The sequence below is a fragment of the Pleurodeles waltl genome, chromosome 2_1, assembly GCF_031143425.1.
Source record: "Pleurodeles waltl isolate 20211129_DDA chromosome 2_1, aPleWal1.hap1.20221129, whole genome shotgun sequence".
Classification (NCBI taxonomy): Eukaryota; Metazoa; Chordata; class Amphibia; order Caudata; family Salamandridae; genus Pleurodeles; species Pleurodeles waltl.
In genome coordinates, this window is record NC_090438.1 from 30,841,896 (window position 1) to 30,868,110 (window position 26,215).

Sequence of the window (26,215 nt, forward strand, 5' to 3'; positions counted from 1 at the left end):
TCCCCACCCAAGAATCCATTTCTCATCCCTTGGACACACCTCTTATTCATTCACCATCCCATGAATCCATTCCGAATCCCTTGAACCCACATCTTGTCTATTCCCTACCTCGGGAATCTATTCCTCAATCTTTGAACCCACCTCTTATCCATTCCTTACCCCACAAATTCATTCATCACTTTAACCCACCTCTTATCCATTCCTCACCCCTTGAACCCACCTCTTGTCTATTCCCCACTCCATGAATCCATTCTGCATCCTTTGAACCCACCTCTTGTCCATTCCCCACCTCAGGAATCTATTCCTCACTCCTTGAACCCAACTCTTGTCCATTCACGATCCCATGAACCCATTCCTCATCCATTGAACCCACCTCTTGTCCATTCCACACTCCAGGAATCCATTCCTCATCCCTTGAACCCATCTCTTATCCATTCCCCACCTCAGGAATCTATTCCTCACCCCTGAACTCAGCTCTTGTTCATTCCGTACCCCATGAATCCATTCCTCGTCCCTTGAACCCACCTTTTGTCCATTCACCATCCCATGAATCCATTCCTTGTCCCTTGAACCCACCTCTTGTCCATTCCACACCTCAATAATCCATTCCTAACCCCTTGAACACACCTCTTGTCCATTCCCCACCTCAGGAATCCCTTCCTCGTCCCTTGAAGCCATCTTTTATCCATTCCTCGTCCCTTGAACCCATCTCTTATTCATTCCACACCCCAAGAATCTATTTCTCATCCCTTGAATCCATCTCTTATCCATTCCACGCCCCAAGAATCCATTCCTCATCCCTTTAACCCACCTCTTGTCCATTTCGTACTCAATTAACCAATTCCTCTTCCATTGAACCTACTTCTTGTCCATTCCCCACCTCAGGAATCTATTCCTCATCAATTGAACCCACCTCTTACCATTCCATACCCCTTGAATCAATTCCTTACCCCTTGAACCCATCTCTTGTCCATTCACCATTCCATGAATCCGTTCCTCCTTCCTTGAACCCACTTCTTGTTCATTCACCATCCCATGAATCCATTCCTCACCCCTTGAACCCACCTCTTGTCCATTCACCATCCCATGAATCCATTCCTCATCCCTTGAACCCACTGCTTATCCATTCTGTACCCCGTGGGTCCATTCCTCATCCTTTGAACCTACCTCTTGTCCATTGCCCACCTCAGGAACCTATTCCTCATCCCTTGACCCCACCTCTTGTCCATTCTGCACCCCATGAATCCATTCCTCATCCCTTGAACCCACCTCTTGTCCATTCTGCACCCCAAGAATCCACCCCTTATCCCTTGAACCCACCTCTTACCCATTCCCCACCCCAAGAATCTATTTGTTGTCCCTTGATCCTATTTCTTATCCATTCTCCACCTCAAGAATCTATTCCTCACTCCTTGAACCTACCTCTTGTTCATTCACCATCCCATTAATCCATTCCCCATCCTTTGAAGCCATCTCATATCCATTCCTCGTCCATTGAACCCATCTCTTATTCATTCCACACCCCAAGAATCCATTCCTCATCCCTTGATTCCATCTCTTACCCATTCCACGCCCCAAGAATCCATTCCTCATCCCTTGTACCCACCTCTTGTCCATTTCGTACTCAATGAATCAATTCCTCATCCACTGAACCTACTTCTTGTCCATTCCACACCTCAGGAATCTATTCCTCACCAATTGAACGCACCTCTTATTCATTCCATACCCCTTGAATTAATTCCTTATCCTTGAACCCATCTCTTGTCCATTCACCATCCCATGAATCTATTCCTCATTCCTTGAACCCACTTCTTGTTCATTCATCATCCCATGAATCCATTCCTCATCCCTTGAACTCACCTCTTGTCCATACGCCATCCCATTAATCCATTCCTCATCCCTTGAACCCACCTCTTGTCCATTCACCATCCCATGAATCCATTCCTCATCCCTTGAACCCACCTCTTGTCCATTCACCATCCCATGAATCCATTCCTCACCCCTTGAACCCACTTCTTGTTCATTCACCATCACATTAATCCATTACTCATCGCTTGAACCCACCTCTTATCCATTCTGTACCACTTGGATCCATTTCTCATCCTTCAAACCTACCTCTTGTCCATTCCCCACCTCAGGAATCTATTCCTCACACCTTGAACCCACCTCTTGTCCATTCTGCACCTTAGGGAACCCACTCCTTATCCCTTGAATCCACCTCTTACCCATTCCCCACCCCAAGAATCAATTTCTTGTCCCTTGAACCTATCTCTTATCCATTCCCCACCACAAGAATCTACTCCCCACCCCTTGAATTCACCTCTTATCCATTCCCCACCTCATTAATCCCTTTCTTATCCCTTGAACCCATCTCTTATCCATTCCCCACCTCAGGATCCATTCCTCATCCCTTGAACCCACCTCTTGTTCATTCACCATCCCATGAATCCATTCCTCATCCCTTGAACCCACATCTTGTCCATTCCCTACCTCGGGAATCTATTACTCACCCCTTGAACCCACCTGTTATCCATTCCTTACCCCACAAATCCATTCCTCACCCCTTTACCTCACCTCTTATCCATTCCTTACCCAAGAATCCATTCCTTGCCCCTTTAACCCACCTCTTATCCATTTTGCACCCTAGGAATACATTCCTGACCCCTTGAACCCACCTCTTGTCTATTCCCCACTCCATGAATCCATTCCGCATCCTTTGAACCCACCTATTGTCCATTCCCCACCTCCAGAATATATTCCTCACCCCTTGAACTCACCTCTTGTCCATTCACGATCCCATGAACCCATTCCTCATCACTTGATCCCACCTCTTGTCCATTCCACGCTCCAAGAATCCATTCCTCATCCCTTGAACCCATCACTTATCCATTCCCCACCTCGGAAATCCATTCCTCATCCCTTGGACCCACCCCTTATGTATTCCTCAGATCATGAATCAATGAAGTTGACTCCTGTCCCTGAACTTGCATGCTGAAAACAGACAGAAACCATGTGGTGTTCACCAGACTCACGAGGTGTGTGCTGTCTACACCTGGGTGTTACATGAGGCACTGACTGGAGAAAGCTGACCTGCTCTGTGGGCCCAGGAAGGCTACCTTCAAGCTGCATTTCTAACATTGCAAAGTTGTTGTTTGCAATGTGGTTTTCACCCAGTGCACAGGCTTGGGCCCTTTCTCTTTGTGTAGGAATGTCCCAGAGCACGCCTGTTGCATTATCTGATCTCCGGCATGATTAGACGAACATCTGCATTCTCTTGGATTGCTTAAGAAGCCACAATTTAACTTTTTAACCTGTGGGGTTTAACTTGCATTCCAGAGCTTCATTAAATGTGACTATCTTGTCTATGCAACTGTTGTTTTCCCTTCTTCTCTTTGTTGGAAATGGTCCTTTCTGCAGGGTTATGCCCAAACTTTTTGCCTTTCTCCTCCTATTTTTCTGACCCTCTTTGTGTTTGATTTAGTACTCTGGGCACTTTACCACTGCTAATCAGTGCTAACGTGTATGTGCTATCTCCCCTAAAACTTGGTATAATTGGCTTACACCTGTTTGGCTTATTCAGTTTACCTGTAGGTCCCTTGTAAAGTGGTATACTATTTATCCAGGGTCTGTAAATTAAATGCTACAAGTGGTCCTGCAGCGCTGATTGGGCCACCCATAGAAGTAGCCTTTCAAATCTGTCTCAAGGCTGCCACTGCAGGGCCTGCATGTCCAGTTTTCCGCCACACTGACTTGGCAAATCAAACTACTTGCCAAGGCCTGAACCCCCTTTTTACTACACCTAAGTCACCCCTACGGTAGGCCCTAGATAGCCCTATGGGCAGGGTGCTGGGTATGGAAAAGGTAGGACATATATTTTTATGTGTTACATGTCCTAGTAGTGGCAAACAGCCTATTCCATTTTTCACTGCTATGAGTGCTGCTTATGCCATAGGTTTGCAGTGGGAATTCCCTTTTATATGTCTAAGTGGTAATTTCTGATCTGTGAGGGGTAGCGTGGGCATGTATGGTATGTCTGGAATGGTAGTGAGAAATTCTGCTTACTGGTGTAGGTGGATTTTACATTACTATTTTAGTAATGCCACTGTTAGAAAGTGGGCATTTCTCTGTGTCTATAACTGTGGTGCTTTTCAGCCTGACTGCAATCCACGTCAGGGGCAGAGTGACAGCGCCACCCTGTGCATACTCTCCAGACAGCCATCCATCGGGGAGGAGTAATTGTGACAGGGTTACATCTGCATTCATCTACATACTGATGGTTTTCCTGGGCTGGGAGAGAGACAGGGTCGTTCACACTTTAGACTTGAATAGGCTGTGTTCTGATCCCATACAAAGGGCTTGTTTACCCCCTACTGATGCATGGAGCCAGAGTAGGGGAGAAGTGTAATTCTTGGAACTGGTCAAATCTGGCTAGAACCTTCTCCCACCTTCTAGAAGCTGGGCACCTGGAGAATAAGTACAGGTGGTCTTGCCCCATGATGGGGAGAGCACTTTTGGGAACTGGGACTCTGCCAGAAGGACTGCTAAACTGCACTAAGGAACATATCTGGACTGCTCTTCTGTTGTTGCCCTGAAGTATTGAGTGGCCTAAAGGACTAACGGGAGGTCTTTCCTGTTTGTGGCCCTGCTGCCAGCCTGCTCCATGATTCCGGACTAGTTGGACACTGCTGTGGGACTGCCAAGAGGAACCGCCACTTTGTCCTGTCGCGCTGGCCTGCCTGCCCCTGTTGTCCCCCCTTTTTGAGGCCCCCCCAAGGAGCCCAGCGCAGAGAGAGTGCTATCTCCGCACTTCTTGACCTTTTTACCATTGGTGTACGCAGTGCTTAAATTGTGCTTGTTGTTTCTGGTGCTGTGCACCGGCACTTATTTTTGAGGGCCAGGGCTTATTCTTCTGCTGCAAGCATTTACTACGAGCAAAAGACAAATGTGGGAAAGACGGAGGAAGGGAAAAACGAAAAAGCGCCACAAAGGGAGAAAGCAGAAAGCTGTAGGGGCAGCAAGTGGCTTTATATGGCTTGAAAAGGGCCGAGGTGGTTTCAGGATTACGCCGCCTCAGTATTCCGTGCTCACATATTTAATTGCAGCAGCCGCGTGTTTAGGAGGAGAGCTTTGGGCCCTGGCACGTTTTTATTTACAAATTAAGCACTGGGTGTACGCTTCCACTTGGTACTATGGTGGTGAAGGATAGTGCCCGGTTAGTGCTTCCTTGTTATTATTGAGCCACCCTGGCGGGCAGGCACCTCACTATTCTCTGCTGGCCCAGCGAATGAGGAGAGGGGGGACAGCGCAGCCCATGGGGCGCACCGCCAGCGCCACGAGGGAACCACCTCTTTAGGCTCTTCAAATTAGGTCTCAATTGTTTGTTTTTCCCAGTTTGTTCCATGACATCTGAAAGAAAGTGGTGACGTTCAGAATTGAGACCTAATTTGAAGAGCCTAAAGAGGTGGTTAACTTTGGTTAGAAACAGGTTGACGAATAAGGGATTAAAGGTACAAATCTACTAGAAACCGTTCCCTCACCATGGTGGAGTGTGGGGTTGCTTTGGAAATTTTTCATGCACTTGGGCTCGCATGTGGCATGCAAAATCATTATTGTGGCCCTTGTGGCTCTCATATATCTGATATTTGGAGATATGGGGAGCACTGCATGTAACTCCTTCGGACATTAAACAACACTGTCACAAAGGATACGTGGTGGTGTTTTTTGTTGTTGTTGCTGTCTATTATTCAGTAAATTGTTACACTGTAAGCACGGTGTTGGTGTGTTGGTTTGTCTATCTTACTGACAAGAAAATCTTTTGCTTATGTATTTTAGAAAAAGAACAATTTTATATATATGAAAAACTACTTTTGTGTAAAAATATATATATATATGTTGTAATGGGATGTTGTCTGTTGTGATTTTCTCAGCCTTGAAGAAGTCCGGTGTGGACGAAACACGTGTCGGCTGATGGCTTTCTATTTTGTATTTATATGTTTTTCGTTTCTATATATATATCTATGTTTATAAAAAATAAATAATATATTTTTTGTATTAAAATCGCCCTTTGTATGGATAAATCCTATTTGTGGATAGCATTGTTTTGTGTATATTTGTTTTCTGGTTAGTACATGTTCATCAATACCGTCTAAGAAAAAGCACTATAGTGAAATTTATTGTGATTTCTCATTTTGTTTTATCAGACATTACTTGGTCTCTAAAGTGTAGATATATTGACTGTTTGGGTGTGCTCCACTGTTCTGCTTTTTGTCCCTGGCCTCACGCTGGCTGCTACGAGCAAAGGATAGTGTCTCTTGGACCGCGGCTATCCAGAAGAGGCAGCTGGAAGGAGCTGGTCACCTCTGGGCCTGCCCTCCGCTCCACAGTTGGGCTCATAGGAGGCCGGGTGTGAACCGCTCATCAGCTGCCCTGAAGAGTCGGGCGCCTGTATGGTCATCAGCAGCAGTGAGGGAGGCTCTGCCTGGTGTGCGCATCCCAGCCCCAGCTTTGTCTCCGAGCCGCGTGCCTCATCCCAGGGGTGCATCTGTACCCGAGGCGTCAGGATGCAGGGACCAAGCAGTTCTACCGCTGATCACGCGACATCCCGGGCAGTGGCATCTTTTGAAATAAAGGTTTGTCAATGGAAACGTCACAGAGTGCGTGCCCCCAAAGCGTATTTGCTCTGCAGCCCATTGTTGAGAGAGTGGTATTCCACGGAGGCCCAATTCTATGTCAGGACCGGAGGCTCAGATTATGCTTCTCTTTCTTTACTACTCAAATATCAGCAGCCAATCAAAATACAAACTACATTTCCCAAAAACCATTGCATAAAATGTCCACCAATCAACAGTCCTTTCCTCATATTAGAGTCCATCAACGTCCAGGGACTTCCTCTTTCTTTGCTGCTCCTCAATGAGTTAAGTGCCTTTCTACCTTGCTATTATTTGAAGGGCCCGCTTGTGTCTTTTTCTTGTAGCTTCGGCGTCGCCCTACCTTTTCTGTGCAGCGTCCGCATGCCGAGTGGAACGGACTCCCATTTCGGGAGCCTCCGCTCGCCCTTCAGCTTTTCCCCAGTGTTTTTCCTTCCTTCAGGGTTTTCCCTGGCAGCTTCGGCATGCCGAGCGGAGCGGACTCCCATTTCGGGAGCCTCCGCTCGCGCTTCGGTTACCCACTGTTTTATTCCCTTCAGGTTTTCCCCTGGCAATAATTAGCGCATCGTGCTTGACTGGTGCCTTCCACTTGTGCGTCCCAAGTCGGAGAGCGTTGTCAATTTCTCCTTCTCCAGCCGTTGACGGAACCTAGGAATCGCGCGTTTGGTATTTCAGACGTGTCTGTCATCGGCTGCTCCACGACTGGCTCTGGCTGTAATAATTGAGCTTTGCCCTGCATTTTTAGCGGTGTGCATGCTATTTAGATATTATTGTTGGCTCTCGTATACGCCCCTGGCTGCATTTTAGAAGGGCTGCAATAATTATATTACGGCTGTGCCAAGGAGCCTGATTACTTGTTTTTTCTTGCACTTGGGGTTGGCTTCCCTCCCCGCATGGATTCAGTGTACAGACTGAATTTTGAGAAGTTTGCTGTGGCAACATGGTGTAACCATGACCGAGTGGCTGCCCTATGAGGAGGAGGAAATGGGGCATGGTTTTGAGGACGCCCTCGGTCCCCAGTTGGGAGCAGGTTTGTCTGAGGTAATTAATGCCTCAGTGCAGCAGTCTTTGAGCAGGGCACTGGCGGTGTCTGTACCGCAGAGGATTAACCAAGCTGTCCTTACAGCTCTCAAGCCCATCACTCAGTAATTTGATTCCTTTATCAAAAAACAAGGGTTGGCCCCCTTGCCAGAGGAGAAGGTGATGGAGGGAGGCCCTGAGACGGCGACTACTCCCCAGATCTCTTCTTGGCCGCATGATGATGCCTTGTCAGCGTTGGCTAAGGCTTCCGCTGACCATGTGTATTGTTCCTTGCCGTCTACATCCAAGGGCTCTCTTCTAGAAGCTGCAGATTCATCTGATTCGGACTCAACCTCCTCTAAGTCCTCTCACTCCAGCAGTACTTTGCGTAAGCGCAAGAGAGCTTGAAAATCCGGCTCTTCTCAGGGCAAGGAAAGGTCTCACTCACCCTCTAACCCTTTCCAATTCAACCCAGAGGACATTATTCACCCTCACTCTGCGGATTGGGCCCCTGCGCAGGCCGTGGCAGATTACCTCCACGACAAATTGAGAAAGGGTTTTGACAAGGAGGTCCGAAATAGATTGCGGGCTGAGTGCCCCAGGCCGGAGAGCCCGGATAAGGTGGCGGAGACGCAGGATATAGACCCCAGCATGCTGACCTTCCTTAAAAAATTCACCAAGGACCCCAAGAAAGGTATCGACAGGGCCTGGTGCTCATGCCAGGACAAACTTTTGGTCCTCGCGGGTCCCATGGCAAAAATTTGGGAAATGGCCCTGAGGGCTAAGGAGTCTGGTGAGCCTATTGATCCCCATACACTAGCTGAGTGGACTCAGAGGGTGATATGTTTGTTGAGGAATGCGAACTGCGCTATCTCTTCTGAGCGTCGGAAGTCCCTCCTCATGAGGATTGATCCGACCTTGACGGAGTTGGCGGCGGTGGATGCAGGCCCCCTGGCAGATGGTCGTCTTTTTGGTGACAAGTTCGTCAAAGATGTTGCCAAGTATGTAACTACTTTTACAACCCTGGATAAAGCACAAGCGAACCTTAAAAAGATTTTCAATCTGGTGTTTTTGGCTGTGGTGGACGAGGTAGGGGCCGCTCGTCAGGCCGTCCCTCCTTCCAAGGCTCCCAACGTGGCTCATTCCGGGGCCAAGATTATAACAGAGGAGGTGCTTTCTTCCCCTCATGCTCCCGCTTCACCCGGCGACGTGGTCAACGAGGCGGTGCCAGATCCATCTCCCAGTCAAGCTTGTCTACAGGTGAGAATGCTAGACGATTCCTTCATTCAGTCGGGGGGTCGTGTTCAGTTTTTCCTCCACAATTGGTTTCGTGTGACTCAGGATGCATGGGTGTTGCAAACCGTTCAAGGTTTTAGTCTGGAGTTTTATCAGACTCCGCTGCAGGAGAGTATTCCTCCTCCTCTCCATTTTTCCCGACAAGACGCCAGCATCATAGACTCCGAGATTCAAATGCTGCTCCAGAAGAAAGCCATCGCTCTTTGCGATCCCCATCGTTCGGGTTTCTGCAGCAATATTTTTCTAGTTCAGAAAAGGGGAGGAGGTCACCGTTTAGTCATAAATCTTTGAGACTTCGCCGCTTTTGTCGTTTACCGACATTTCAAAATGGAAGGTCTTCATCCTTTACCAGACCTCCTTCAGCCGGGAGACTGGCTGATACCACTGGATCTCAAAGAATCCTATTTGACGATCCCCATCTGGCATCCCCACAGGCGTATCCTCCAGTTCAGGTGGAGGGATACTTGGATGGAGTACTTGGTTCTGGCCTTCAGGCTCTCTTCGGCGCCTTGGTGTTTTACCAAGCTGCTCAAACCGGTAGTGGCATTTTTGAGGGAGAAAGGGATTTGTTTGATCGTCTATCTAGACGATATCCTGATCATGGCTCAATCCCAGGATCTGCTGAGGCAACACGGGCTCACAACTGTAGCTCTTCTTCAGAATCTCAGATTTGTCATAAACAGCAAGAAATCAGTCCTGGTTCCTTCCAAGACTGTAGAATTCTTAGGTTTTCTGATAGACTCCGACAAATCACTCTTGGTTCTTCCCAAGGCCAAACTTTGGGCAATCAAGAAAGAGCTTCAGGTGGCCTTGTCCAAGACGTCATCGTCCCTGAGAAAGATCACTTAGATTGTGGGACTCCTGGCATTCTCAATCCAGGCGGTCTTTCCAGGTCCCCTCCACTACAGAGCATTACAGAGACTCAAGATACGTCATCTCCAACAGGGCTTGACATATTTGGACTTGGTCCCTCTGACGGAGGAAGTCCGTTCGGAACTCAGCTGGTGGCTGTCCCAAGTCGACGCATGGAATGCAGAGCCATCTTCAGCTCCCAACCGAGACGGTGATAGAGTCAGATGCCATTCTTTGGGGCTGGGGCGCGAGATGCGGGGACATCCCGACGGGGGGGGGGCGAGATGGTCCTCGCAGGAACTTCAGTTGCATATCAACTGCCTGGAGTTATTAGCGGGTCGTTTGCAATAAAGACCCTATCGCCCAAGAGAGTTTCGTGTTCAATTCTCCTTCGGATGGACAATGTGGCAGCAGTCAGATATATCAACAAGCTGGGGGGCACGCGTTCGCCTTTCCTAGTGGAGATAGCCAAAGATGTTTGGCATTACTGTCTGGAACATCGCCTACAAGTGAAAGTGGAATATCTGCCGGGTCAGATCAACGTGGTAGCGGATTGGCATTCACGCTATCTCACGGATTACAGCGACTGGAGGCTTCTGCCTCAGTTGTTTCAGTTGACTCAGCAACTGTGGGGTCAATGCAGAATAGATCTGTTTACCTCTCGCCTAAACAAGCAGCTACCGATGTTTTTCAGATGGAGGCCGGATCCATTGGCGACAGCAACGGATGCATTTCTTCAGGATCGGTCAGGGTCCCTAAACTATGCATTTCCTCCATTTGCCATGATTCCGAGGGTGGCGTCGCAAATCAAACGCCAGAAAGCAGAGGTGATTTTGATTACTCCGCTCTGGAAGGCGCAGCCCTGGTTCCCGCTGCTGTTGGAGCTTGTGTGCGACTCTTCTCCTCTTTTGCCTTGGTCGCCGGACATGCTTTTGGGTTCGCAGGGCGAGAGACACCCTCTAGTTCTGGACAGGCAGTTGCAGCTGATGGCCTGGAGGCTTTCAGGCAACAGTGGCACTTGCCAGGCATTTCGCAATCAGCTCAGAAGTTTATCAGTGGGCTTGGGCGCCTTCCACTAAAAAGAGGTATCTCTCCGCTTGGAGAGCATGGAGCAGTTGGTGCCTGGAACTGTCTTTGGATCCCGTGGTAGCCGAGCCTGCCCACATTGTGAATTTTTTATCGCAGAAAGCTGACGATGGATTATCTTACAGGTCAGTAAATAATTTCCGTTCGGCTATTTCGGCTGGCCATGTTAAGGTGGATGGTGTTTTGGTAGGTATGCATCCGTTAGTTGTTAAAGTTGTTAAAAGGAGTCAGGGTTTCTAAGCCTCCTTCCTCAAAGTATACTTCCCTTTGGGATGTGAATCTGATTCTTCATCTGTTCGAGAGATGGCCAGACAATCCTGACCTTTCTAGAAAGCAGTTATCAGCTAAACTGGCCATGCTTAGCAGCTTGTCGACGTTCTTCGGATGTGGTAGCCTTGGATCTTGCAGGTAGAGTTTTTACACCGGAAGGTGTCTTTTTCCATTTCTAGAAGAACAAAAACAATGTTACCTGTATAAAATACTTTGCTTTTCCCTTTTCTAAAAAATTGTGTGTTGTTGCTTGCCTAAAAGAATATGAACAATGTACTAGGGGCCAGATGTAGCAAGGGTTTTGAGGACACAATATTTATATCAGGTGATATTTCGACAACGATATTCTGGTACCCACCAAACAAACTGCTGTCTCCCCCAAGCCCTGCATTGCCTCAGAATCACCTCCATCCTGTCCCCGCCAACAGCTCCACCGTTCAAAAGAGAGAGGGGGGACACAACTTAGGGAAAGTTACTTTATATTAAATATAATAATGTTTTTTTTAAACTCTGGCATTTTTAAATATTAATTACAGTAAATAGGAAGTGTCAAGTCCTCAGAGTGTGCTCTGTTTCCTCCGTCAGTGCTTTCAGGGTTCTGTCCCCTTGTCGTCCGAGTTTTGAGGTTCCTGTGGAGAATGGAGGGGGTTCCGCCTCCTCCGTCTCCTGCGTCACTCAGCTGCCCCTTGTGCAGGGAAGGTCTTGCTGATGGGAGACAAGGCTGGAAGTCCTTGATAATGTCCTCCGGCTGTCCGGCAGCCCCCCAACAGTTTGTGAATCCAAATCCAGCAATCCCAGGAACTGGAGCAGGAGGCCAGAGCCCAGCAACCTGGTAGGTGTGTTCTCACTGCAAGTGGTGAAGTTCATTCGCAGAAGTTCCGGCTCCTGCCTGAGCAGCAGCAAACTTTCACCCTGTATCATGCTGGGTTGTTCGTCCTAGATCGGTTCGACTGAATGAGACTAGCGTCTTGTGTGACCTCCATCCACCTAGCATGTCCTGTGTCTTCCTCATCATGCAGACTCCTGCCCACTGGAAATATTACTCCCGAATGACCCAGCATGGAAATCTAGTCTCTTGTAACTGGAAGTGGGGGCACAAGGAACACGCCTGTCCAAGTCCTTTTTTGCTCCTCACTCTGTCAAGGCTGGTGGCCAGGACTTCAGCACAGTCTGGCGGATTCCATGTGGTCTAGGTGTGGGTGGGCAGGACCCTACCAGAGACATCAGCTGAGCAGTGTGAATCAATGAGCAAAGTCTGGCAGTGTCCATTCATTTTTTCCAAAAGTCAATACCTGTTCTTCTCAGCTGATGCTCTTCTGTGAGGGAATAAAATCTGAAAGTGTTTCTCCTCTTGTGATTGAGTCTTTCAGAGTTTGAGCTGCCACGCCTGCTCATGGAGTCAAGAACCACAGGCACCTTCACCGACTGTGGAAGGTCCTCTCCTCTTCTAGGGCAGCACGCCTCTACTCCATCTCAGCAACCACCCCTCTTCTCGGAAGAGTTTGATTTCTAGGTCTTGCTCTTGCTTGATTCACATGTGCAACTCCTAGGCCCATCAAGCAGAATGGTCTGATTTCACAGCCGCTTGGTCCGGCTGTAATTTGCTGTGTGGGTCACCTCCAGATGGGTTGACTGCTGGTACGGCGGCTTCTCTCAGCTTGAGATGTGCCAGCCCCTGGGGCTGGGTCACAGTGCTTCCCTACTTTAGCAGCAGTGGGGGCCAATGATCGAGGCTTCTTGGCAGAACCGAAAGGGGCCTTTGAGGATGTTGGGCTTCCATGTGCCACAGGGGATGAAGCATGTCCACGAGGGGCTTCTGTGGGTTCTGGCTTGGGTGACACCTGGAGTCTACAGGCCACTGGAGGTGTCGTTACTAACTTTGGAGAAGTCACAGAGTCAGGTCTAGGAGATGCTAGTCCTTTCTGGGTGGTGGGGGACATGGAAGTGTCACGATACTGCACAGAGTCTGTTTGTGGCAGAGTTTTACGGGAAGAAGTTAGAGAGGGCCTAAGTGTGTAGCAGAAGCCTCTGTCCTTATCCAACTCTCTAACATTCCCACTTCCTGTGGTTTGGGTTTCCTTCTTGGACTTAGTGCTGGCACCCTTCAATCCTTCTGAGTGAGCCATAGTAGTTCCCTTGCTTTGGACAGACCTGGGTAGAGTCGTTCTACGACTCAAGGTGCTGGGCCTTGCTCCTTGTGGCGATGACAAATGTTCCACCGGTGAGCTGGGCGGTTTCTGCCCTTTGATATCCTGAGCTCCAGCAGTAACGGGTGACCTTTCTTTTGTGGAGTGAGCTCTCCTGACACCCAACCCTCCCTCACGTGCAGTCCCAATACTGGCCTTTTGCTCTCCAGGTTCAGTGTCCTTGAGCAGGTCTTTCCCCTTGTGAATTTTAATAATAGGCCCTTGTGTCCTGGTTCTTTCTGCTGTCCTTGGGGGGTTGCTGTGCTCCCCTTCCACACTTTCACAAGAGCTCCGCTGCTCTCTCTTCCATTTGGCACAGGGGCTAGGTGGAGCCTTCTGGGCAGCAAGATTTTCATATGATTTTAGTCCTTTCACCAGAGTCCGGCATTCCACTGTTTCACCCACCCGTGGAAACTCAGCCAAAACAGGTCCTGCGCTGAGAGGCCTTGTGGTTGTAAACCTGGCCCTTGGCTTAATGCTGACCTCTGGTCTTAGTGGCTGGAATTCACTCACTGCATCAGGCCTCATTGACACACTTTTGCATGACGACTGAGTTTTGATGTCAGGTGTTGCTAACAAGCAATCAGTTGATAGCTGGTGGTTGACCTCAGACCCTGCTAGCATGCTTCCATTTGATGGCTGGTAGTTGACCTCAGGTCTTGCTGGCTTGTTTGCAGCTGATGGATGGTTGTTGACTCCGTATCTTGCTGGCCCGTTTGCAGTTACTGGATGGTTGTTGACGTCAGGTCTTGCTGGCTTGTTTGCAGCTGAATGTTGGCAGTTGACCTCAAATCCTTCTGGCATGCTGTTAGGTGATGGATGGCTACTGACCTCAGGTCTTGCTGACTTGTTTGCAGTTGATGGAGCGTTGTTGACTTCAGATCTTGCTGGCTTGTTTAAAGTGGAAGGGTAATTGTTCATCTCAGGTCTTGTTGGCTTCTTTTCAGCAAGTGGATGGTTGTTGCCCTCAAGACTTGCTGGTTTGTCTACAATTAATTCTTGATTACTGACCTTACGACTAGCTGGCATGTTTTGAGTTGATGGATCATTATTAACAGTCAGCCAATCGGACATGTTTCCAGTTAATGACTGGTTGATTGCCTTAGGTTTAGATGATAAGTGCCCAGTTAATGGTCGATTGCTGACCTCAGCTTTTGCTTGGATGTGTCCAGTTGATGGAGAAATGCTGGAGTTAGGTTTTGGTGGTCTACTTCTAGTTGGAGGATGAGTGTTGAAATCAAGTTTTGTTGGAATAGACCTATCAGACTGAGGACTGCTATTGTCGGGTCTGCCTGAAATGTTTTTAGTCAATAGCTGATCGCTGATCTCAGCTGGGACCTGACCTTTTCCAGTGGATGGCAGGTTGCTTCCTGAAGTCCTGGATAAGTCAGGTGCAGTAGATGGCTGAATAGAAAAGTCAGGTTGTGTTTGAGCATTGCCAAGTTGTACCTCAGTGGAATTTTCTGAATGGGCAGGCTGAACAGGAGGCCACTTTGCAATGGCAGACCTGGGCCTGCCATTATTATCTGGAGAAGTAACATATTGCATCTGCTGACTTAGCACGGTTTCAGAGACTTCTCGCAGCTGGCGTGCATTCTCCTCATCGGACAGTAACTCAATGTCCTTCTCCCGGTCACGTCTAACCCAAGGCCCCTGGCAGGAAAAGTAGGCCATCCTGGCTGGGTTGATAGTGGGGGAGCGAGACTTGGTGCGTCGTATGCTCCCGTACCTACAGACAGCTCGAAGGTTTCTTTCCAGTGTAACTTCCAGGTCATCTCGGCCACTGTGGTCCTCAGTTACGCTGCATGTGGCTGTGGACCTGCGCTTCTCCAGGCGCTCACACTCCAAACGCTGTCGTCTTTGCTCTTCCAATTCCCTCTCCTTGTTTTCCTGCAGAACAAATACATTTGGATGAGCAATCTATGTTCAAACATTGCAGGGAATGCATATGTGGAGGCCTCAAAACATCCTACAGGGGTGTGGAGCAGGACCAAAGTGAGTATCTTAAGTGTCAGAAGAAAATATACTTGATTGTTACAACAAGATGCCATGTTTTGTAGTGTCACGGGCTGTGCATTATCCTGCAGTCTAGTGGTATGACCTGGAAAATACCCGGTGTTGTCTAGGTCAATGTCTGTAATGCCACCTTCCTGTGGGTGTGGGTTTGCAATGAGGAGCTCTTGTAATGCTGACTTCTTTGGATGTCGGCCTAAAACACTCTGGGGGTCATTACGACCTCGGCGGTCTTTTTCAAAGACCGCCGAGGCCACGGGAGACAGAATACCGCCATTGCCGGCGGTATTCCTGGCTCCCTATTATGACATTTCCGCTGGGCCAGCGGACGGTAACAGTGTTACCGTCCGCTGGCCCAGCGGAAATATCACATCAACATTGCTGCCGGCTCCTAATAGAGCCGGCGGCAATGCTGATGTGCAGCGGGTGCTACTACAAAATTCGGGCAGTGAAATGCGCGACGGGGCTATGCCTGGGGGCCCCTGCACTGCCCATGCCAAGTGCATGGGCAGTGCAAGGGCCCCCAGGGGCACCCCTCGTCCCCTTACTGCCAGCCTCTCAATGGCGGTGTGTACCGCCACGGACAGGCTGGCGGTCGGGGACTCATAATCCCCAGGGCAGCGGTGCATGACCGCCAGGCGGAATCCTGGCGGGAAAGTGGAGGGGGCGGCGGTATGGCCGTGGCTTTTCCGCCACGGTCATAATTGCTGGTGTTACCGCCAACTTACCGCCGGCCGCCAGGGTCGTAATGACCTCCTCTATCTCTTGGCACCATCATCAGATTGTTGTACCAAACAATACTCTAACAGCTCAATGGATACCCTTCCACATGGGGATGTCGGGCAAGTCACATATGAAACCATCAATCAGGAAAACTACTGCTACAGGAAAGTAAACTTTTAATGTGCAGCGTGAATCTCTTATAGATTTGCCTGCAATTTATTATGTGATATTGGTCAAAGACTTAAACATTTGGCAATAAATCTGTATCATATTGAGTGTGGGTTATTATCAAAGTATTACATAGAATTCTATGTAGCCGCTCACCTGCTGCACTACAGGCCTAGAAAGCAGCTTTAATCCAGTGGAGGTGTGCCACAGAAAGGTCTTGTAGCAGTTTCACTGCTACTTGATAGCACAACTTTACTTTTTAAACTTGCAAACCTGACTTGGTCTCCGAAAGAGCCTGAAGCTAAAACCCAGACGCATCTCATACCATTTCGGTCCCAGTGTTTCTTGTTCCTTACCCCTATGACTTTGACTTGGCTTGGAGTCTTCTCCAAGCATCATACACACTCCAGTCGTGTTAAAACAATATAGAATGCAAACTCAGTGTCCTTCTATTCAGGGGAACTAAGTTTTGCACACTTGCCCAAACCTATACCCAATATTTTCCGTAAGAGAAGTGTGATTAAACTGCAAAGAATTTCAAAGTGCACACAAAATCCACAATCTGCTTAAACCTGATTCATTATGTGATCATAGGACTATGGAACAGCCCCGGGAATTCCTCTCTGGTCATTCAGGCTCTTCCACCTTTCATTATGGAAACTAAAGCAATGGCAGTGCAGACAAATGGACAATGAGGTGGAGAGCGTTTGATATCAGGCATGTGAATCTATAATGGTTCCAACCACAAGACTGTATTTAATGCACAGCAAGTGAATCAATAACAGATCCAAACATCCCATGGAATGTGAATCTATAACAGATCTAATCACTACAAGGCATGTCAATCTATAACAGATCCATACAGAAAAATACCAAAAATGCAGACTCCATCCCCTGTGTTCTTGTCACTTTCATGCACGTACCAAAGCCTTGCACCCACCTGAACAGCTTTCAGGAACTTGTCACAGAAAGTGCTGAAGATTTGGCAGCACTCCTCCAGCTTGAAGGTCTCTTCATCCTCACAGAGGAACTCCAGTAGCTGCTGTCTGGAGGCCCGCATTGCCTCCATCTCCCTCTGCACCTCTTCCAGTTGATTTTCAGCACCCTGGAATACAAGAGCCAAACCATGAGCAAGAGTCCCACCCTGTGACCGGGCATCCCATATAAGGGCAAGTAATAAAAACAAATGAGCGACAATCCCAACATGTGCACCTCGAGTGACAACAAATGAGCACGAGTCTCACTATGTGACCAATTAATGGCAACAGACGAGCAAAAGTCCCAAAACATGACCAAACTAATGCCAACAAATGAATGAGAGCCACTTTGTGACCCATTAATGTAAAAAATGAGTGAGAGCCCCACCATATGATCCGCTGATGCCAAAGAATGAGCCAGAGTCTTACAAGTGACCTATTAATGCCAAAAGATGTCCAAGAGTCATAACATGTGACCAAATAATATCAGCAAATGCGTGAGAGATCCCCCAGGTCACCATTAATACAAAAAATGACAGTTTTGCCCTGTGATAAGTAATACCAGCAAACTAAGCGTGAATCCCACCATACGATCCACTGATGCAGACAAATGAGTCCCACATTCAACCCTTTTATGTCAACAGATTAACAAGAGTTTGAAAAAACACTGATACCAACAAATGAGCAGAGAGCACTATGTCATCATTAAGGCCAAAGAATTAGTGAAAGTCCCACACTTTGACGCTTTATCCCAAAAATTTAATGAGCATCCAACATGCAGGTAAGTAATGGAAAATAAAGGTCACGGTTCCACCATGTGACCCATTAATGACAACAGATGGGCAAAAGTCTGAACATGTGACCCATTCATGCCAACAAATGAGCAAAGGTCCCAACATGTGACCCTTTACAATGAGCACAAATCTCAACATGTGACCCATTCATGCCAACGAATGAGAAGAAGACCCAACACGTGACCCACTACAACGAGCAAAGGTCCCAACGTTTGACCCATTAATGCCAACTCTTTGTCAAGTGGCGGCTGAGTAAGGCGTTGCCCTACCACATGGATGAACCATAACACCGAGGGAAGACCAAGCATGGACTCCTTGACCAAGACCAAAGCAGATCTTAGCAGAAATCTCATCACATGAAGCAAGTGGTCGACCACTCAGTACCGTACATGCCAGTACTACCAGTGCATTAGCAATTAGCGCCCTACCACATGAGGCAAGTGCAACACCAACGCACAGGAGACCAATCAAAACATCAGCATGAATCTCGTCATGGGAAGCAAATAGCACATCACCAAACCAGCACGCTGCAGCGCACTACAGGACCAGCGACACCACTCGCACCACTGAGTTCCAGCAATGTGAGGCAAACGGAGGAAGCAGGCTGCAAACCACACAGGTAAGCAAGGGCCCTGTCAAATGGAGCAAACACCACCCCAGAGCCAGCTATACATGTCACAGAAACACCGCCCCCCCTCCACTGCAGGGACACACAACGAATGCTTTAGTTGGACTTACCTGCAAGAATCCTGCCATTTGGGTCCTGATTTCCCTGTGCTCTGCTGCCTCCAGGGTACGGGCCAGAGAGGACACCTGCTTCTGCAGCCGGCAGAACTCTTCCACCAGTCCTCCTTCGGATAACCTGGGAACGTGGAGAGACAAGGCCTGAGTGTACACAAGACTCATGGACTTCCACTTACAAGACCAGGGCTTCTCTAGCAGTAACCAGGACAGTGCTTAGCATGTGGTCTACAAGACCTCAAGCAAACATATTCATTGCCACATACCCAGGCTTCTCCCACAGCATACACACCACCATCTAGCAATGTATGTCTTTTCACCAAACTGCTTCATAAAAAGGGGTCTTCGTGTAACATCCCAACCACCATCACCAGCTGGTTTTCATTAATACTGCCCCCACCCTCCGCTGAGCAGCACAGTGTCTCCTGCGTGAAGAAAGGACAGGCTTTAGGATTGAGTGCACAGGGAGTCATCTCTGGACTGGGGTACTTGTGCCAGGTTATGATTGCTCTATAGTGCTCGAGGACCAGGAACACTTCATCACTGAGCTCTGGGTACTCCTGCCGGGCTACGGTAGGATAATACTGCACGAGGACCGTAAAGGCATCATCTCTAGACTCGAAGCAGTCCTGAAGGGCTATGACAGCACTACAGTGCATATGGATCAGGAACCTAACTCTGAACTCTGGGTGCCCCTGCCAGGCTTTTATTGCATTATAGTGGACAAGGACCAGGAACATGTAATCTCTGGACTCTGGGTACTCCTGTCAGATCATCATCATCAAACTATAGAGTACAAGAACCAGGAATACATCATCAGTAGTCTTGTGTTACTCCTACTGGGCTATGATCATGCTATAGTGCATGAGGAACAGGAACACATCTCAGGATTTGGGGTACCCCTGCCAGTGCACGATCACAAAATAGTGCATGAGGACCCAGTACATGTCATCACTGGACTCGCGTTACTCCTGCCAGGATATAATCACACTCTAGGGGCCAGATGTAGCAAAGAGTTTTACCCATTCTGTGTTTATGGGAAAATGTGTTCGTACATATGGCCCTAGTGCACAAGCAACACATCATCACAGGACTCTTGTTACTCTTGCCAGGCTATGATCATGCTATAGTGCACAAGGACCAGAAACATCTCATCACTGGACTCAGGCTGTGATCACACTATAGTACACGAGGACCAGGAACACATCATCCTTGGACCGGGGTACTCCAGGAGTTACAAACTTCCCAAGACTTGCAGAACTCATTCCATTGTATGATCACACGAGGACCAGGAACATGGCATCGCTGGACTCTTTCTTTTTGACAATCATCACATTACTCGTCCTGTTTTGTTCCTTTCCCACAGTCATGATTACCTGGGCCGTCTTCCACATTTATGGTTCTCTCATTGATAGGTTTTGGTGGCATCATGTTATTCTTCCATTTTGGTCGAGTATTGGTGACCATTTGGTCGCTTTTTGGCATTGATGCACATTTTGTTACTCCTCCAAAATGAAGACATGCAGGTACTTCTCAGGACTTATGGTCATTATGGAGATCTTTCATATTGATGGATTTGGCATTGCTCAGTAGGGTTGGTCTTCGTCCTGCTATTTTACAGTTCTGTTCATCTCGTAACTCGTCTAGCTGATGGCCCTCATCGTACCATACTAGATTCATGGCCACATAGTTACTCTTCAGTATTTATCAGCATGTACATACTCTTGCTTATTGGTGACTTTCCTGAGTTTTCAGTATCAATTGACACCTTGTTACACTTGTTACTGATGGCTGCTATTTTTCTCTTCGTCTTCCATACTGATGTCCAAGACATTACTTCTCTATAGTCATGGTCTCCAGGTTACTCTTCCATACTGATGGTTGTCTGATTACTCTTCCATATTGATATCCAAGACATTACTTCTCTCTAGACATGGCCTCAATGCTGCTCTTCCATACGGTGGTTGTCTGGTTGCTCTTCCTTATTGATGTCCAAGACATTACTTCTCTCTAGTCATGTCCTCAACGGTACTCTTCCATACTGGTGGTTCTCTGGTTGCTCTTCCATATTGATGTCCAAGACATTACTTCTCTCTAGTCATGGTCTCCAGGCTACTCTTCCACACTGGTGGTTGTCTGGTTGCTCTTCCATATTAATGTCCAAGACATTGCTTCTCTCTAGTCATGGTCTCCAGGCTACTCTTCCATACTGGTGGTTGTCTGGTTGTCATCCATACTAATGGCCGTCTTGTTGCTCTTTTTTGTCGATCCCCATAACAGTGTTTTTCTTTAGTCACAGCCACAATACTACTCTTCTTTACTGATGACCGTACCATCGCTCTTCTGTATTGATGCTAATCAGTTTTTTGTCTTGATGCTAATCAGTTTTTTCCACATTAATGGCTGACTAACTAATCTTCCATATCCATCGCTATCTTTACACTCTGGGTATTGATGGCCGACTCACTGCTCTTCCATGTCCATCGCTATCTTTACACTGTGGGGCTTGATGGCCGACTCACTGCTCTTCCATGTCCATCGCTATCTTTACACTCTGGGTATCGATGGCGGACTAACTGCTCTTCCATGTCCATCGCTATGTTTATTCTCTGCGTATTGATAGCCGACTAACTGCTCTTCCATGTCCATCGCTATCTTTACACTCTGGGTATCGATGGCCGACTAACTGCTCTTCCATGTCCATCGCTATCATTACACTCTGGGTTTTGAGGCCGACTAACTGCTCTTCCATGTCCATCACTATGTTTATTCTCTGCGTATTGATGGCTGACTAACTGCTCTTCCATGTCCATCACTATCTTTGACCTCTGGGTATTGATGGCTGACTAGCTACTCTTCCATGTCCATCGCTACCATTACACTCTGGGTATTGAGGCCGACTAACTGCTCTTCCATGTCCATAGCTATCTTTACACTCTGGGTATCGATGGCCAACTAACTGTTCTTCCATGTCCATCGCTATCTTTACACTCTGGGTATTGATGGCCGACTCACTGCTCTTCCATGTCCATTGCTATGTTTATTCTCTGCGTATTGATGGCCGACTAACTGCTCTTCCATGCCCATCGCTGTCTTTACACTCTGGGTATTGAGGTCAACTAACCGCTCTTCCATGTCCATCACTATGTTTATTCTCTGCGTATTGATGGCTGACTAACTGCTCTTCCATGTCCATCACTATCTTTACACTCTGGGGCTTGATGGCTGACTAGCTACTCTTCCATGTCCATCGCTATCATTACACTCTGGGTATCGATGGCGGACTAACTGCTCTTCCATGACCATCGCTATGTTTATTCTCTGCGTATTGATAGCCGACTCACTGCTCTTCCATGTCCATCGCTATCTTTACATTCTGGGTATCGATGGCGGACTAACTGCTCTTCCATGTCCATCGCTATCTTTACACTCTGGGTATCGATGGCCGACTAACTGCTCTTCCATGTCCATCGCTATCATTACACTCTGGGTTTTGAGGCCGACTAACTGCTCTTCCATGTCCATCACTATGTTTATTCTCTGCGTATTGATGGCTGACTAACTGCTCTTCCATGTCCATCACTATCTTTATTCTCTGCGTATTGATGGCTGACTAACTGCTCTTCCATGTCCATCACTATCTTTATTCTCTGCGTATTGATGGCTGACTAACTGCTCTTCCATGTCCATCACTATCTTTATTCTCTGCGTATTGATGGCTGACTAACTGCTCTTCCATGTCCATCGCTATCTTTACACTCTGGGTTTTGAGGCCGACTAACTGCTCTTCCATGTCCATCACTATGTTTATTCTCTGTGTATTGATGGCTGACTAACTGCTCTTCCATGTCAATCACTATCTTTATCCTCTGGGTATTGATGGCTGACTAGCTACTCTTCCATGTCCATCACTATCTTTACACTCTGGGGCTTGATGGCTGACTAGCTACTCTTCCATGTCCATCGCTATCATTACACTCTTGGTATCGATGGCGGACTAACTGCTCTTCCATGTCCATCGCTATGTTTATTCTCTGCGTATTGATAGCCGACTCACTGCTCTTCCATGTCCATCGCTATCTTTACATTCTGGGTATCGATGGCGGACTAACTGCTCTTCCATGTCCATCGCTATCTTTACACTCTGGGTATCGATGGCCGACTAACTGCTCTTCCATGTCCATCGCTATCATTACACTCTGGGTTTTGAGGCTGACTAACTGCTCTTCCATGTCCATCACTATGTTTATTCTCTGCGTATTGATGGCTGACTAACTGCTCTTCCATGTCCATCACTATCTTTATTCTCTGCGTATTGATGGCTGACTAACTGCTCTTCCATGTCCATCGCTATCTTTACACTCTGGGTTTTGAGGCCGACTAACTGCTCTTCCATGTCCATCACTATCTTTATTCTCTGCGTATTGATGGGCGACTAACTGCTCTTCCATGTCAATCACTATCTTTATCCTCTGGGTATTGATGGCTGACTAACTGTTCTTCCATGTCCATCGCTATCATTACACTCTGTGTATCGATGGCCGACTCACTGCTCTTCCATGTCCATCGCTATCTTTACACTCTGGGGCTTGATGGCCGACTCACTGCTCTTCCATGTCCATCGCTCTCTTTACACTCTGGGTATCGATGGCCGACTAACTGCTCTTCCATGTGCATCGCTATCATTACACTCTGGGTATCGATGGCCGACTCACTGCTCTTCCATGTCCATCACTATCATTACACTCTGGGTATTGATGGCCGACTCACTGCTCTTCCATGTCCATTGCTATCTTTACACTCTGGGTATCGATGGCCGACTAACTGCTCTTCCATGTCCATCGCTATCATTACACTCTGGGTTTTGAGGCTGACTAACTGCTCTTCCATGTCCATCACTATGTTTATTCTCTGCGTATTGATGGCTGACTAACTGCTCTTCCATGTCCATCACTATCTTTATTCTCTGCGTATTGATGGCTGACTAACTGCTCTTCCATGTCCATCGCTGTCTTTACACTCTGGGTATCGAGGCTCACCTTGATATGCCTTTGGTGCACGAGGCACATTTTCAGTTGCCTTCCAAGCCCTACTGACCTTTATTAAGCAGTGCAAGATCCTGCAATGTTAGTATCGCTTCATAAACCCCTCATTGGTGACTGACATGACGGCGAGCAAGTGACAGTGATGGGCCCACCCAAAGCACTGGGTACCTGCGCCTAGGTGTGGGAGTGTGGACGGGTGAGCGTGATCACAAGGGCCCGCTCTCCACATCCCGAGCTGTGTTCCAGCCGCACAGCCATGACCACCATGTCAAAGGCCAGTCCAAGGCCCTCAACTCATTTGTCCAGGAGGGGTGAGTGTAGCGCTTTATGCTTACGGGGAAAAAAGGACTAGGCCCTCTTCAAAGACTGAAGCCTCAGGATTGGACCTGAGCAGAAACCCCCTCAGCTTTACTTTTCCAGCCTCCGGGCAGTAGCCGCTAGAATCAGCCCAGTCTGCTCCAGAGATTGGCTTTCATGGGTGCAGTGCCTCGCACCGTTCTAGTGCCAACAAGCAAGAACTCTTCTTCTGTGGCCTCGTCGATGCAGTACCAATGCTTGTATTACGCGCCCAAACCCTTTTTCCGGGGCCTTCGCAGCCTCCCGCTGGATCTCAAAGACTCACCAACCCCCTCGCTTACTCGCCCCGTGGGGTCAGCACCCACACCTGAGAGGCCGCAGAATCCCTCACAGCACCCTCCTCCGAAGGTAGAGCGAACCACACAGGAAAGCACACAGGGAAGCAAACAGGGAAGCACAGAAAGCACAGAGCGAACCACACAGGAAAGCACACAGGAAAGCACACAGGAAAGGACACAGGGAAGCACACAGGAAAGGACACAGGGAAGCACACAGCAAAGCACACAGGGAAGCGCACAGGAAAGCGCACAGGAAAGCGCACAGGGAGGCACACAGGGAAGCAGACAGGAAAGCACACAGGAAAGCACACAGAAAAGCACCCAGGGAAGCACACAGGAAAGCGCACAGGGAGGCACACAGGGAGGCACACAGGGAAGCACACAGAAAAGCACACAGGGAAGCACACAGGAAAGCACACAGGGAAGCACACAGGAAAGCACACAGGGAAGCACACAGGAAAGCACCCAGGAAAGCACCCAGGAAAGCACCCAGGGAAGCACACGGGGAAGCACACAGGAAAGCACCCAGGGAAGCACACAGGAAAGCCCACAGGGAAGCACACAGGAAAGCACACAGGAAAGCACACAGGGAAGCGCACAGGAAAGCGCACAGGGAGGCACACAGGGAAGCAGACAGGAAAGCAGACAGGAAAGCACACAGAAAAGCACCCAGGGAAGCACACAGGAAAGCACCCAGGGAAGCACACAAGAAAGCACACAGGAAAGCACCCAGGGAAGCACCCAGGGAAGCACACGGGGAAGCACACAGGAAAGCACACAGGAAAGCACACAGTGAAGCACACAGTGAAGCACACAGGAAATCACACAAGAAAGCACACAGGGAAGCACACAGGGAAGCGCCCCTGCATGGAATGCACATGAAAATATGTGTGTGTGAAGCTGCTGCTTGAGATACAGACACTCGCTGCTATTAAAGTTTCCACTGTTGCCTTTTCATATTCAGTGCTCTGTCCGGTATTTTCGATGTATTATTTTTCATTTCTATATAAAGAGAGGTAAATGTATTTTCTAAAGCCCGTGGTTGCAAAGTATAATAGAGAAGTGGATGTTAATTGTGTGTGACTTCCCCTGAACCGGGCACCAGGCAGTGTATTTCCCACTTTTATAAGCGCAGATATTAACAAAATATTTTCACTGACTGATGCACATAAAACTCCTTTTTAAAGGGCGGGTCAAGTTGAAGTTATTAGGAAACGTGTGAAAAGGAAATGAGATAAGATTAAAAAGCAAAACATTAAAATGAACACAGGAGACAGGGGAAGGGCTCGCCCGGGCAGCGCCATCCGCCCCTCTCCATGTCTGTCCCTCACATACGACCGCCCCTCCCCGTGTCTGTACCTCACGTACCACCCGCCCCTCCCCGTGCATGTGCCTCGGGTACCACCCGCCGTGCCTGTCCCTCACATACCACCCACCCCTGTGTGTGTGTGAGAGATATACATCCGTGTCTGTCCCTCACATACCACCCGCCACTGTGTGTGTGTGAGATGTACCTCCGTCCATGTGCCTCACGTACCACCCACCCATGTGTGTGTGTGTGAGATGTACCTCTGTGCCTGTACCTCACATACCATCCTGTGTGTGTATGTGTGTGTGATGTACCTCCGTGTCTGTCCCTCACATACCACCCGCCCCTGTGTGTGTGATGTACCTCCGTCCATGTGCCTCATGTACCACCCGCCCCTGTGTGTGTGTGTGAGATGTACCTCCGTCCATGTGCCTCATGTACCCCCCGCCCCTG

At 48.4% G+C, this 26,215-nt stretch overlaps 1 protein-coding gene across 2 annotated transcripts in view; it reads right to left on the reverse strand.

Moving 5' to 3' along the window:
- Positions 1–11,633: 11,633 nt before the first annotated feature.
- The window catches only part of LOC138260564 (excretory canal abnormal protein 6-like), a 137,088-nt gene continuing 122,506 nt past the window's right edge, over positions 11,634–26,215 (reverse strand). For both annotated transcript variants that reach the window (XM_069209172.1, XM_069209173.1), the window contains 3 exons: positions 18,771–18,894; positions 17,202–17,366; positions 11,634–15,247 (listed from right to left, as the gene is read on the reverse strand). In XM_069209172.1, coding sequence (XP_069065273.1) covers positions 12,785–15,247; positions 17,202–17,366; positions 18,771–18,894 — 2,752 coding nt within the window. In that variant the 3' untranslated portion in view covers positions 11,634–12,784. The remainder of the gene's footprint in view (positions 15,248–17,201; positions 17,367–18,770; positions 18,895–26,215) is intronic.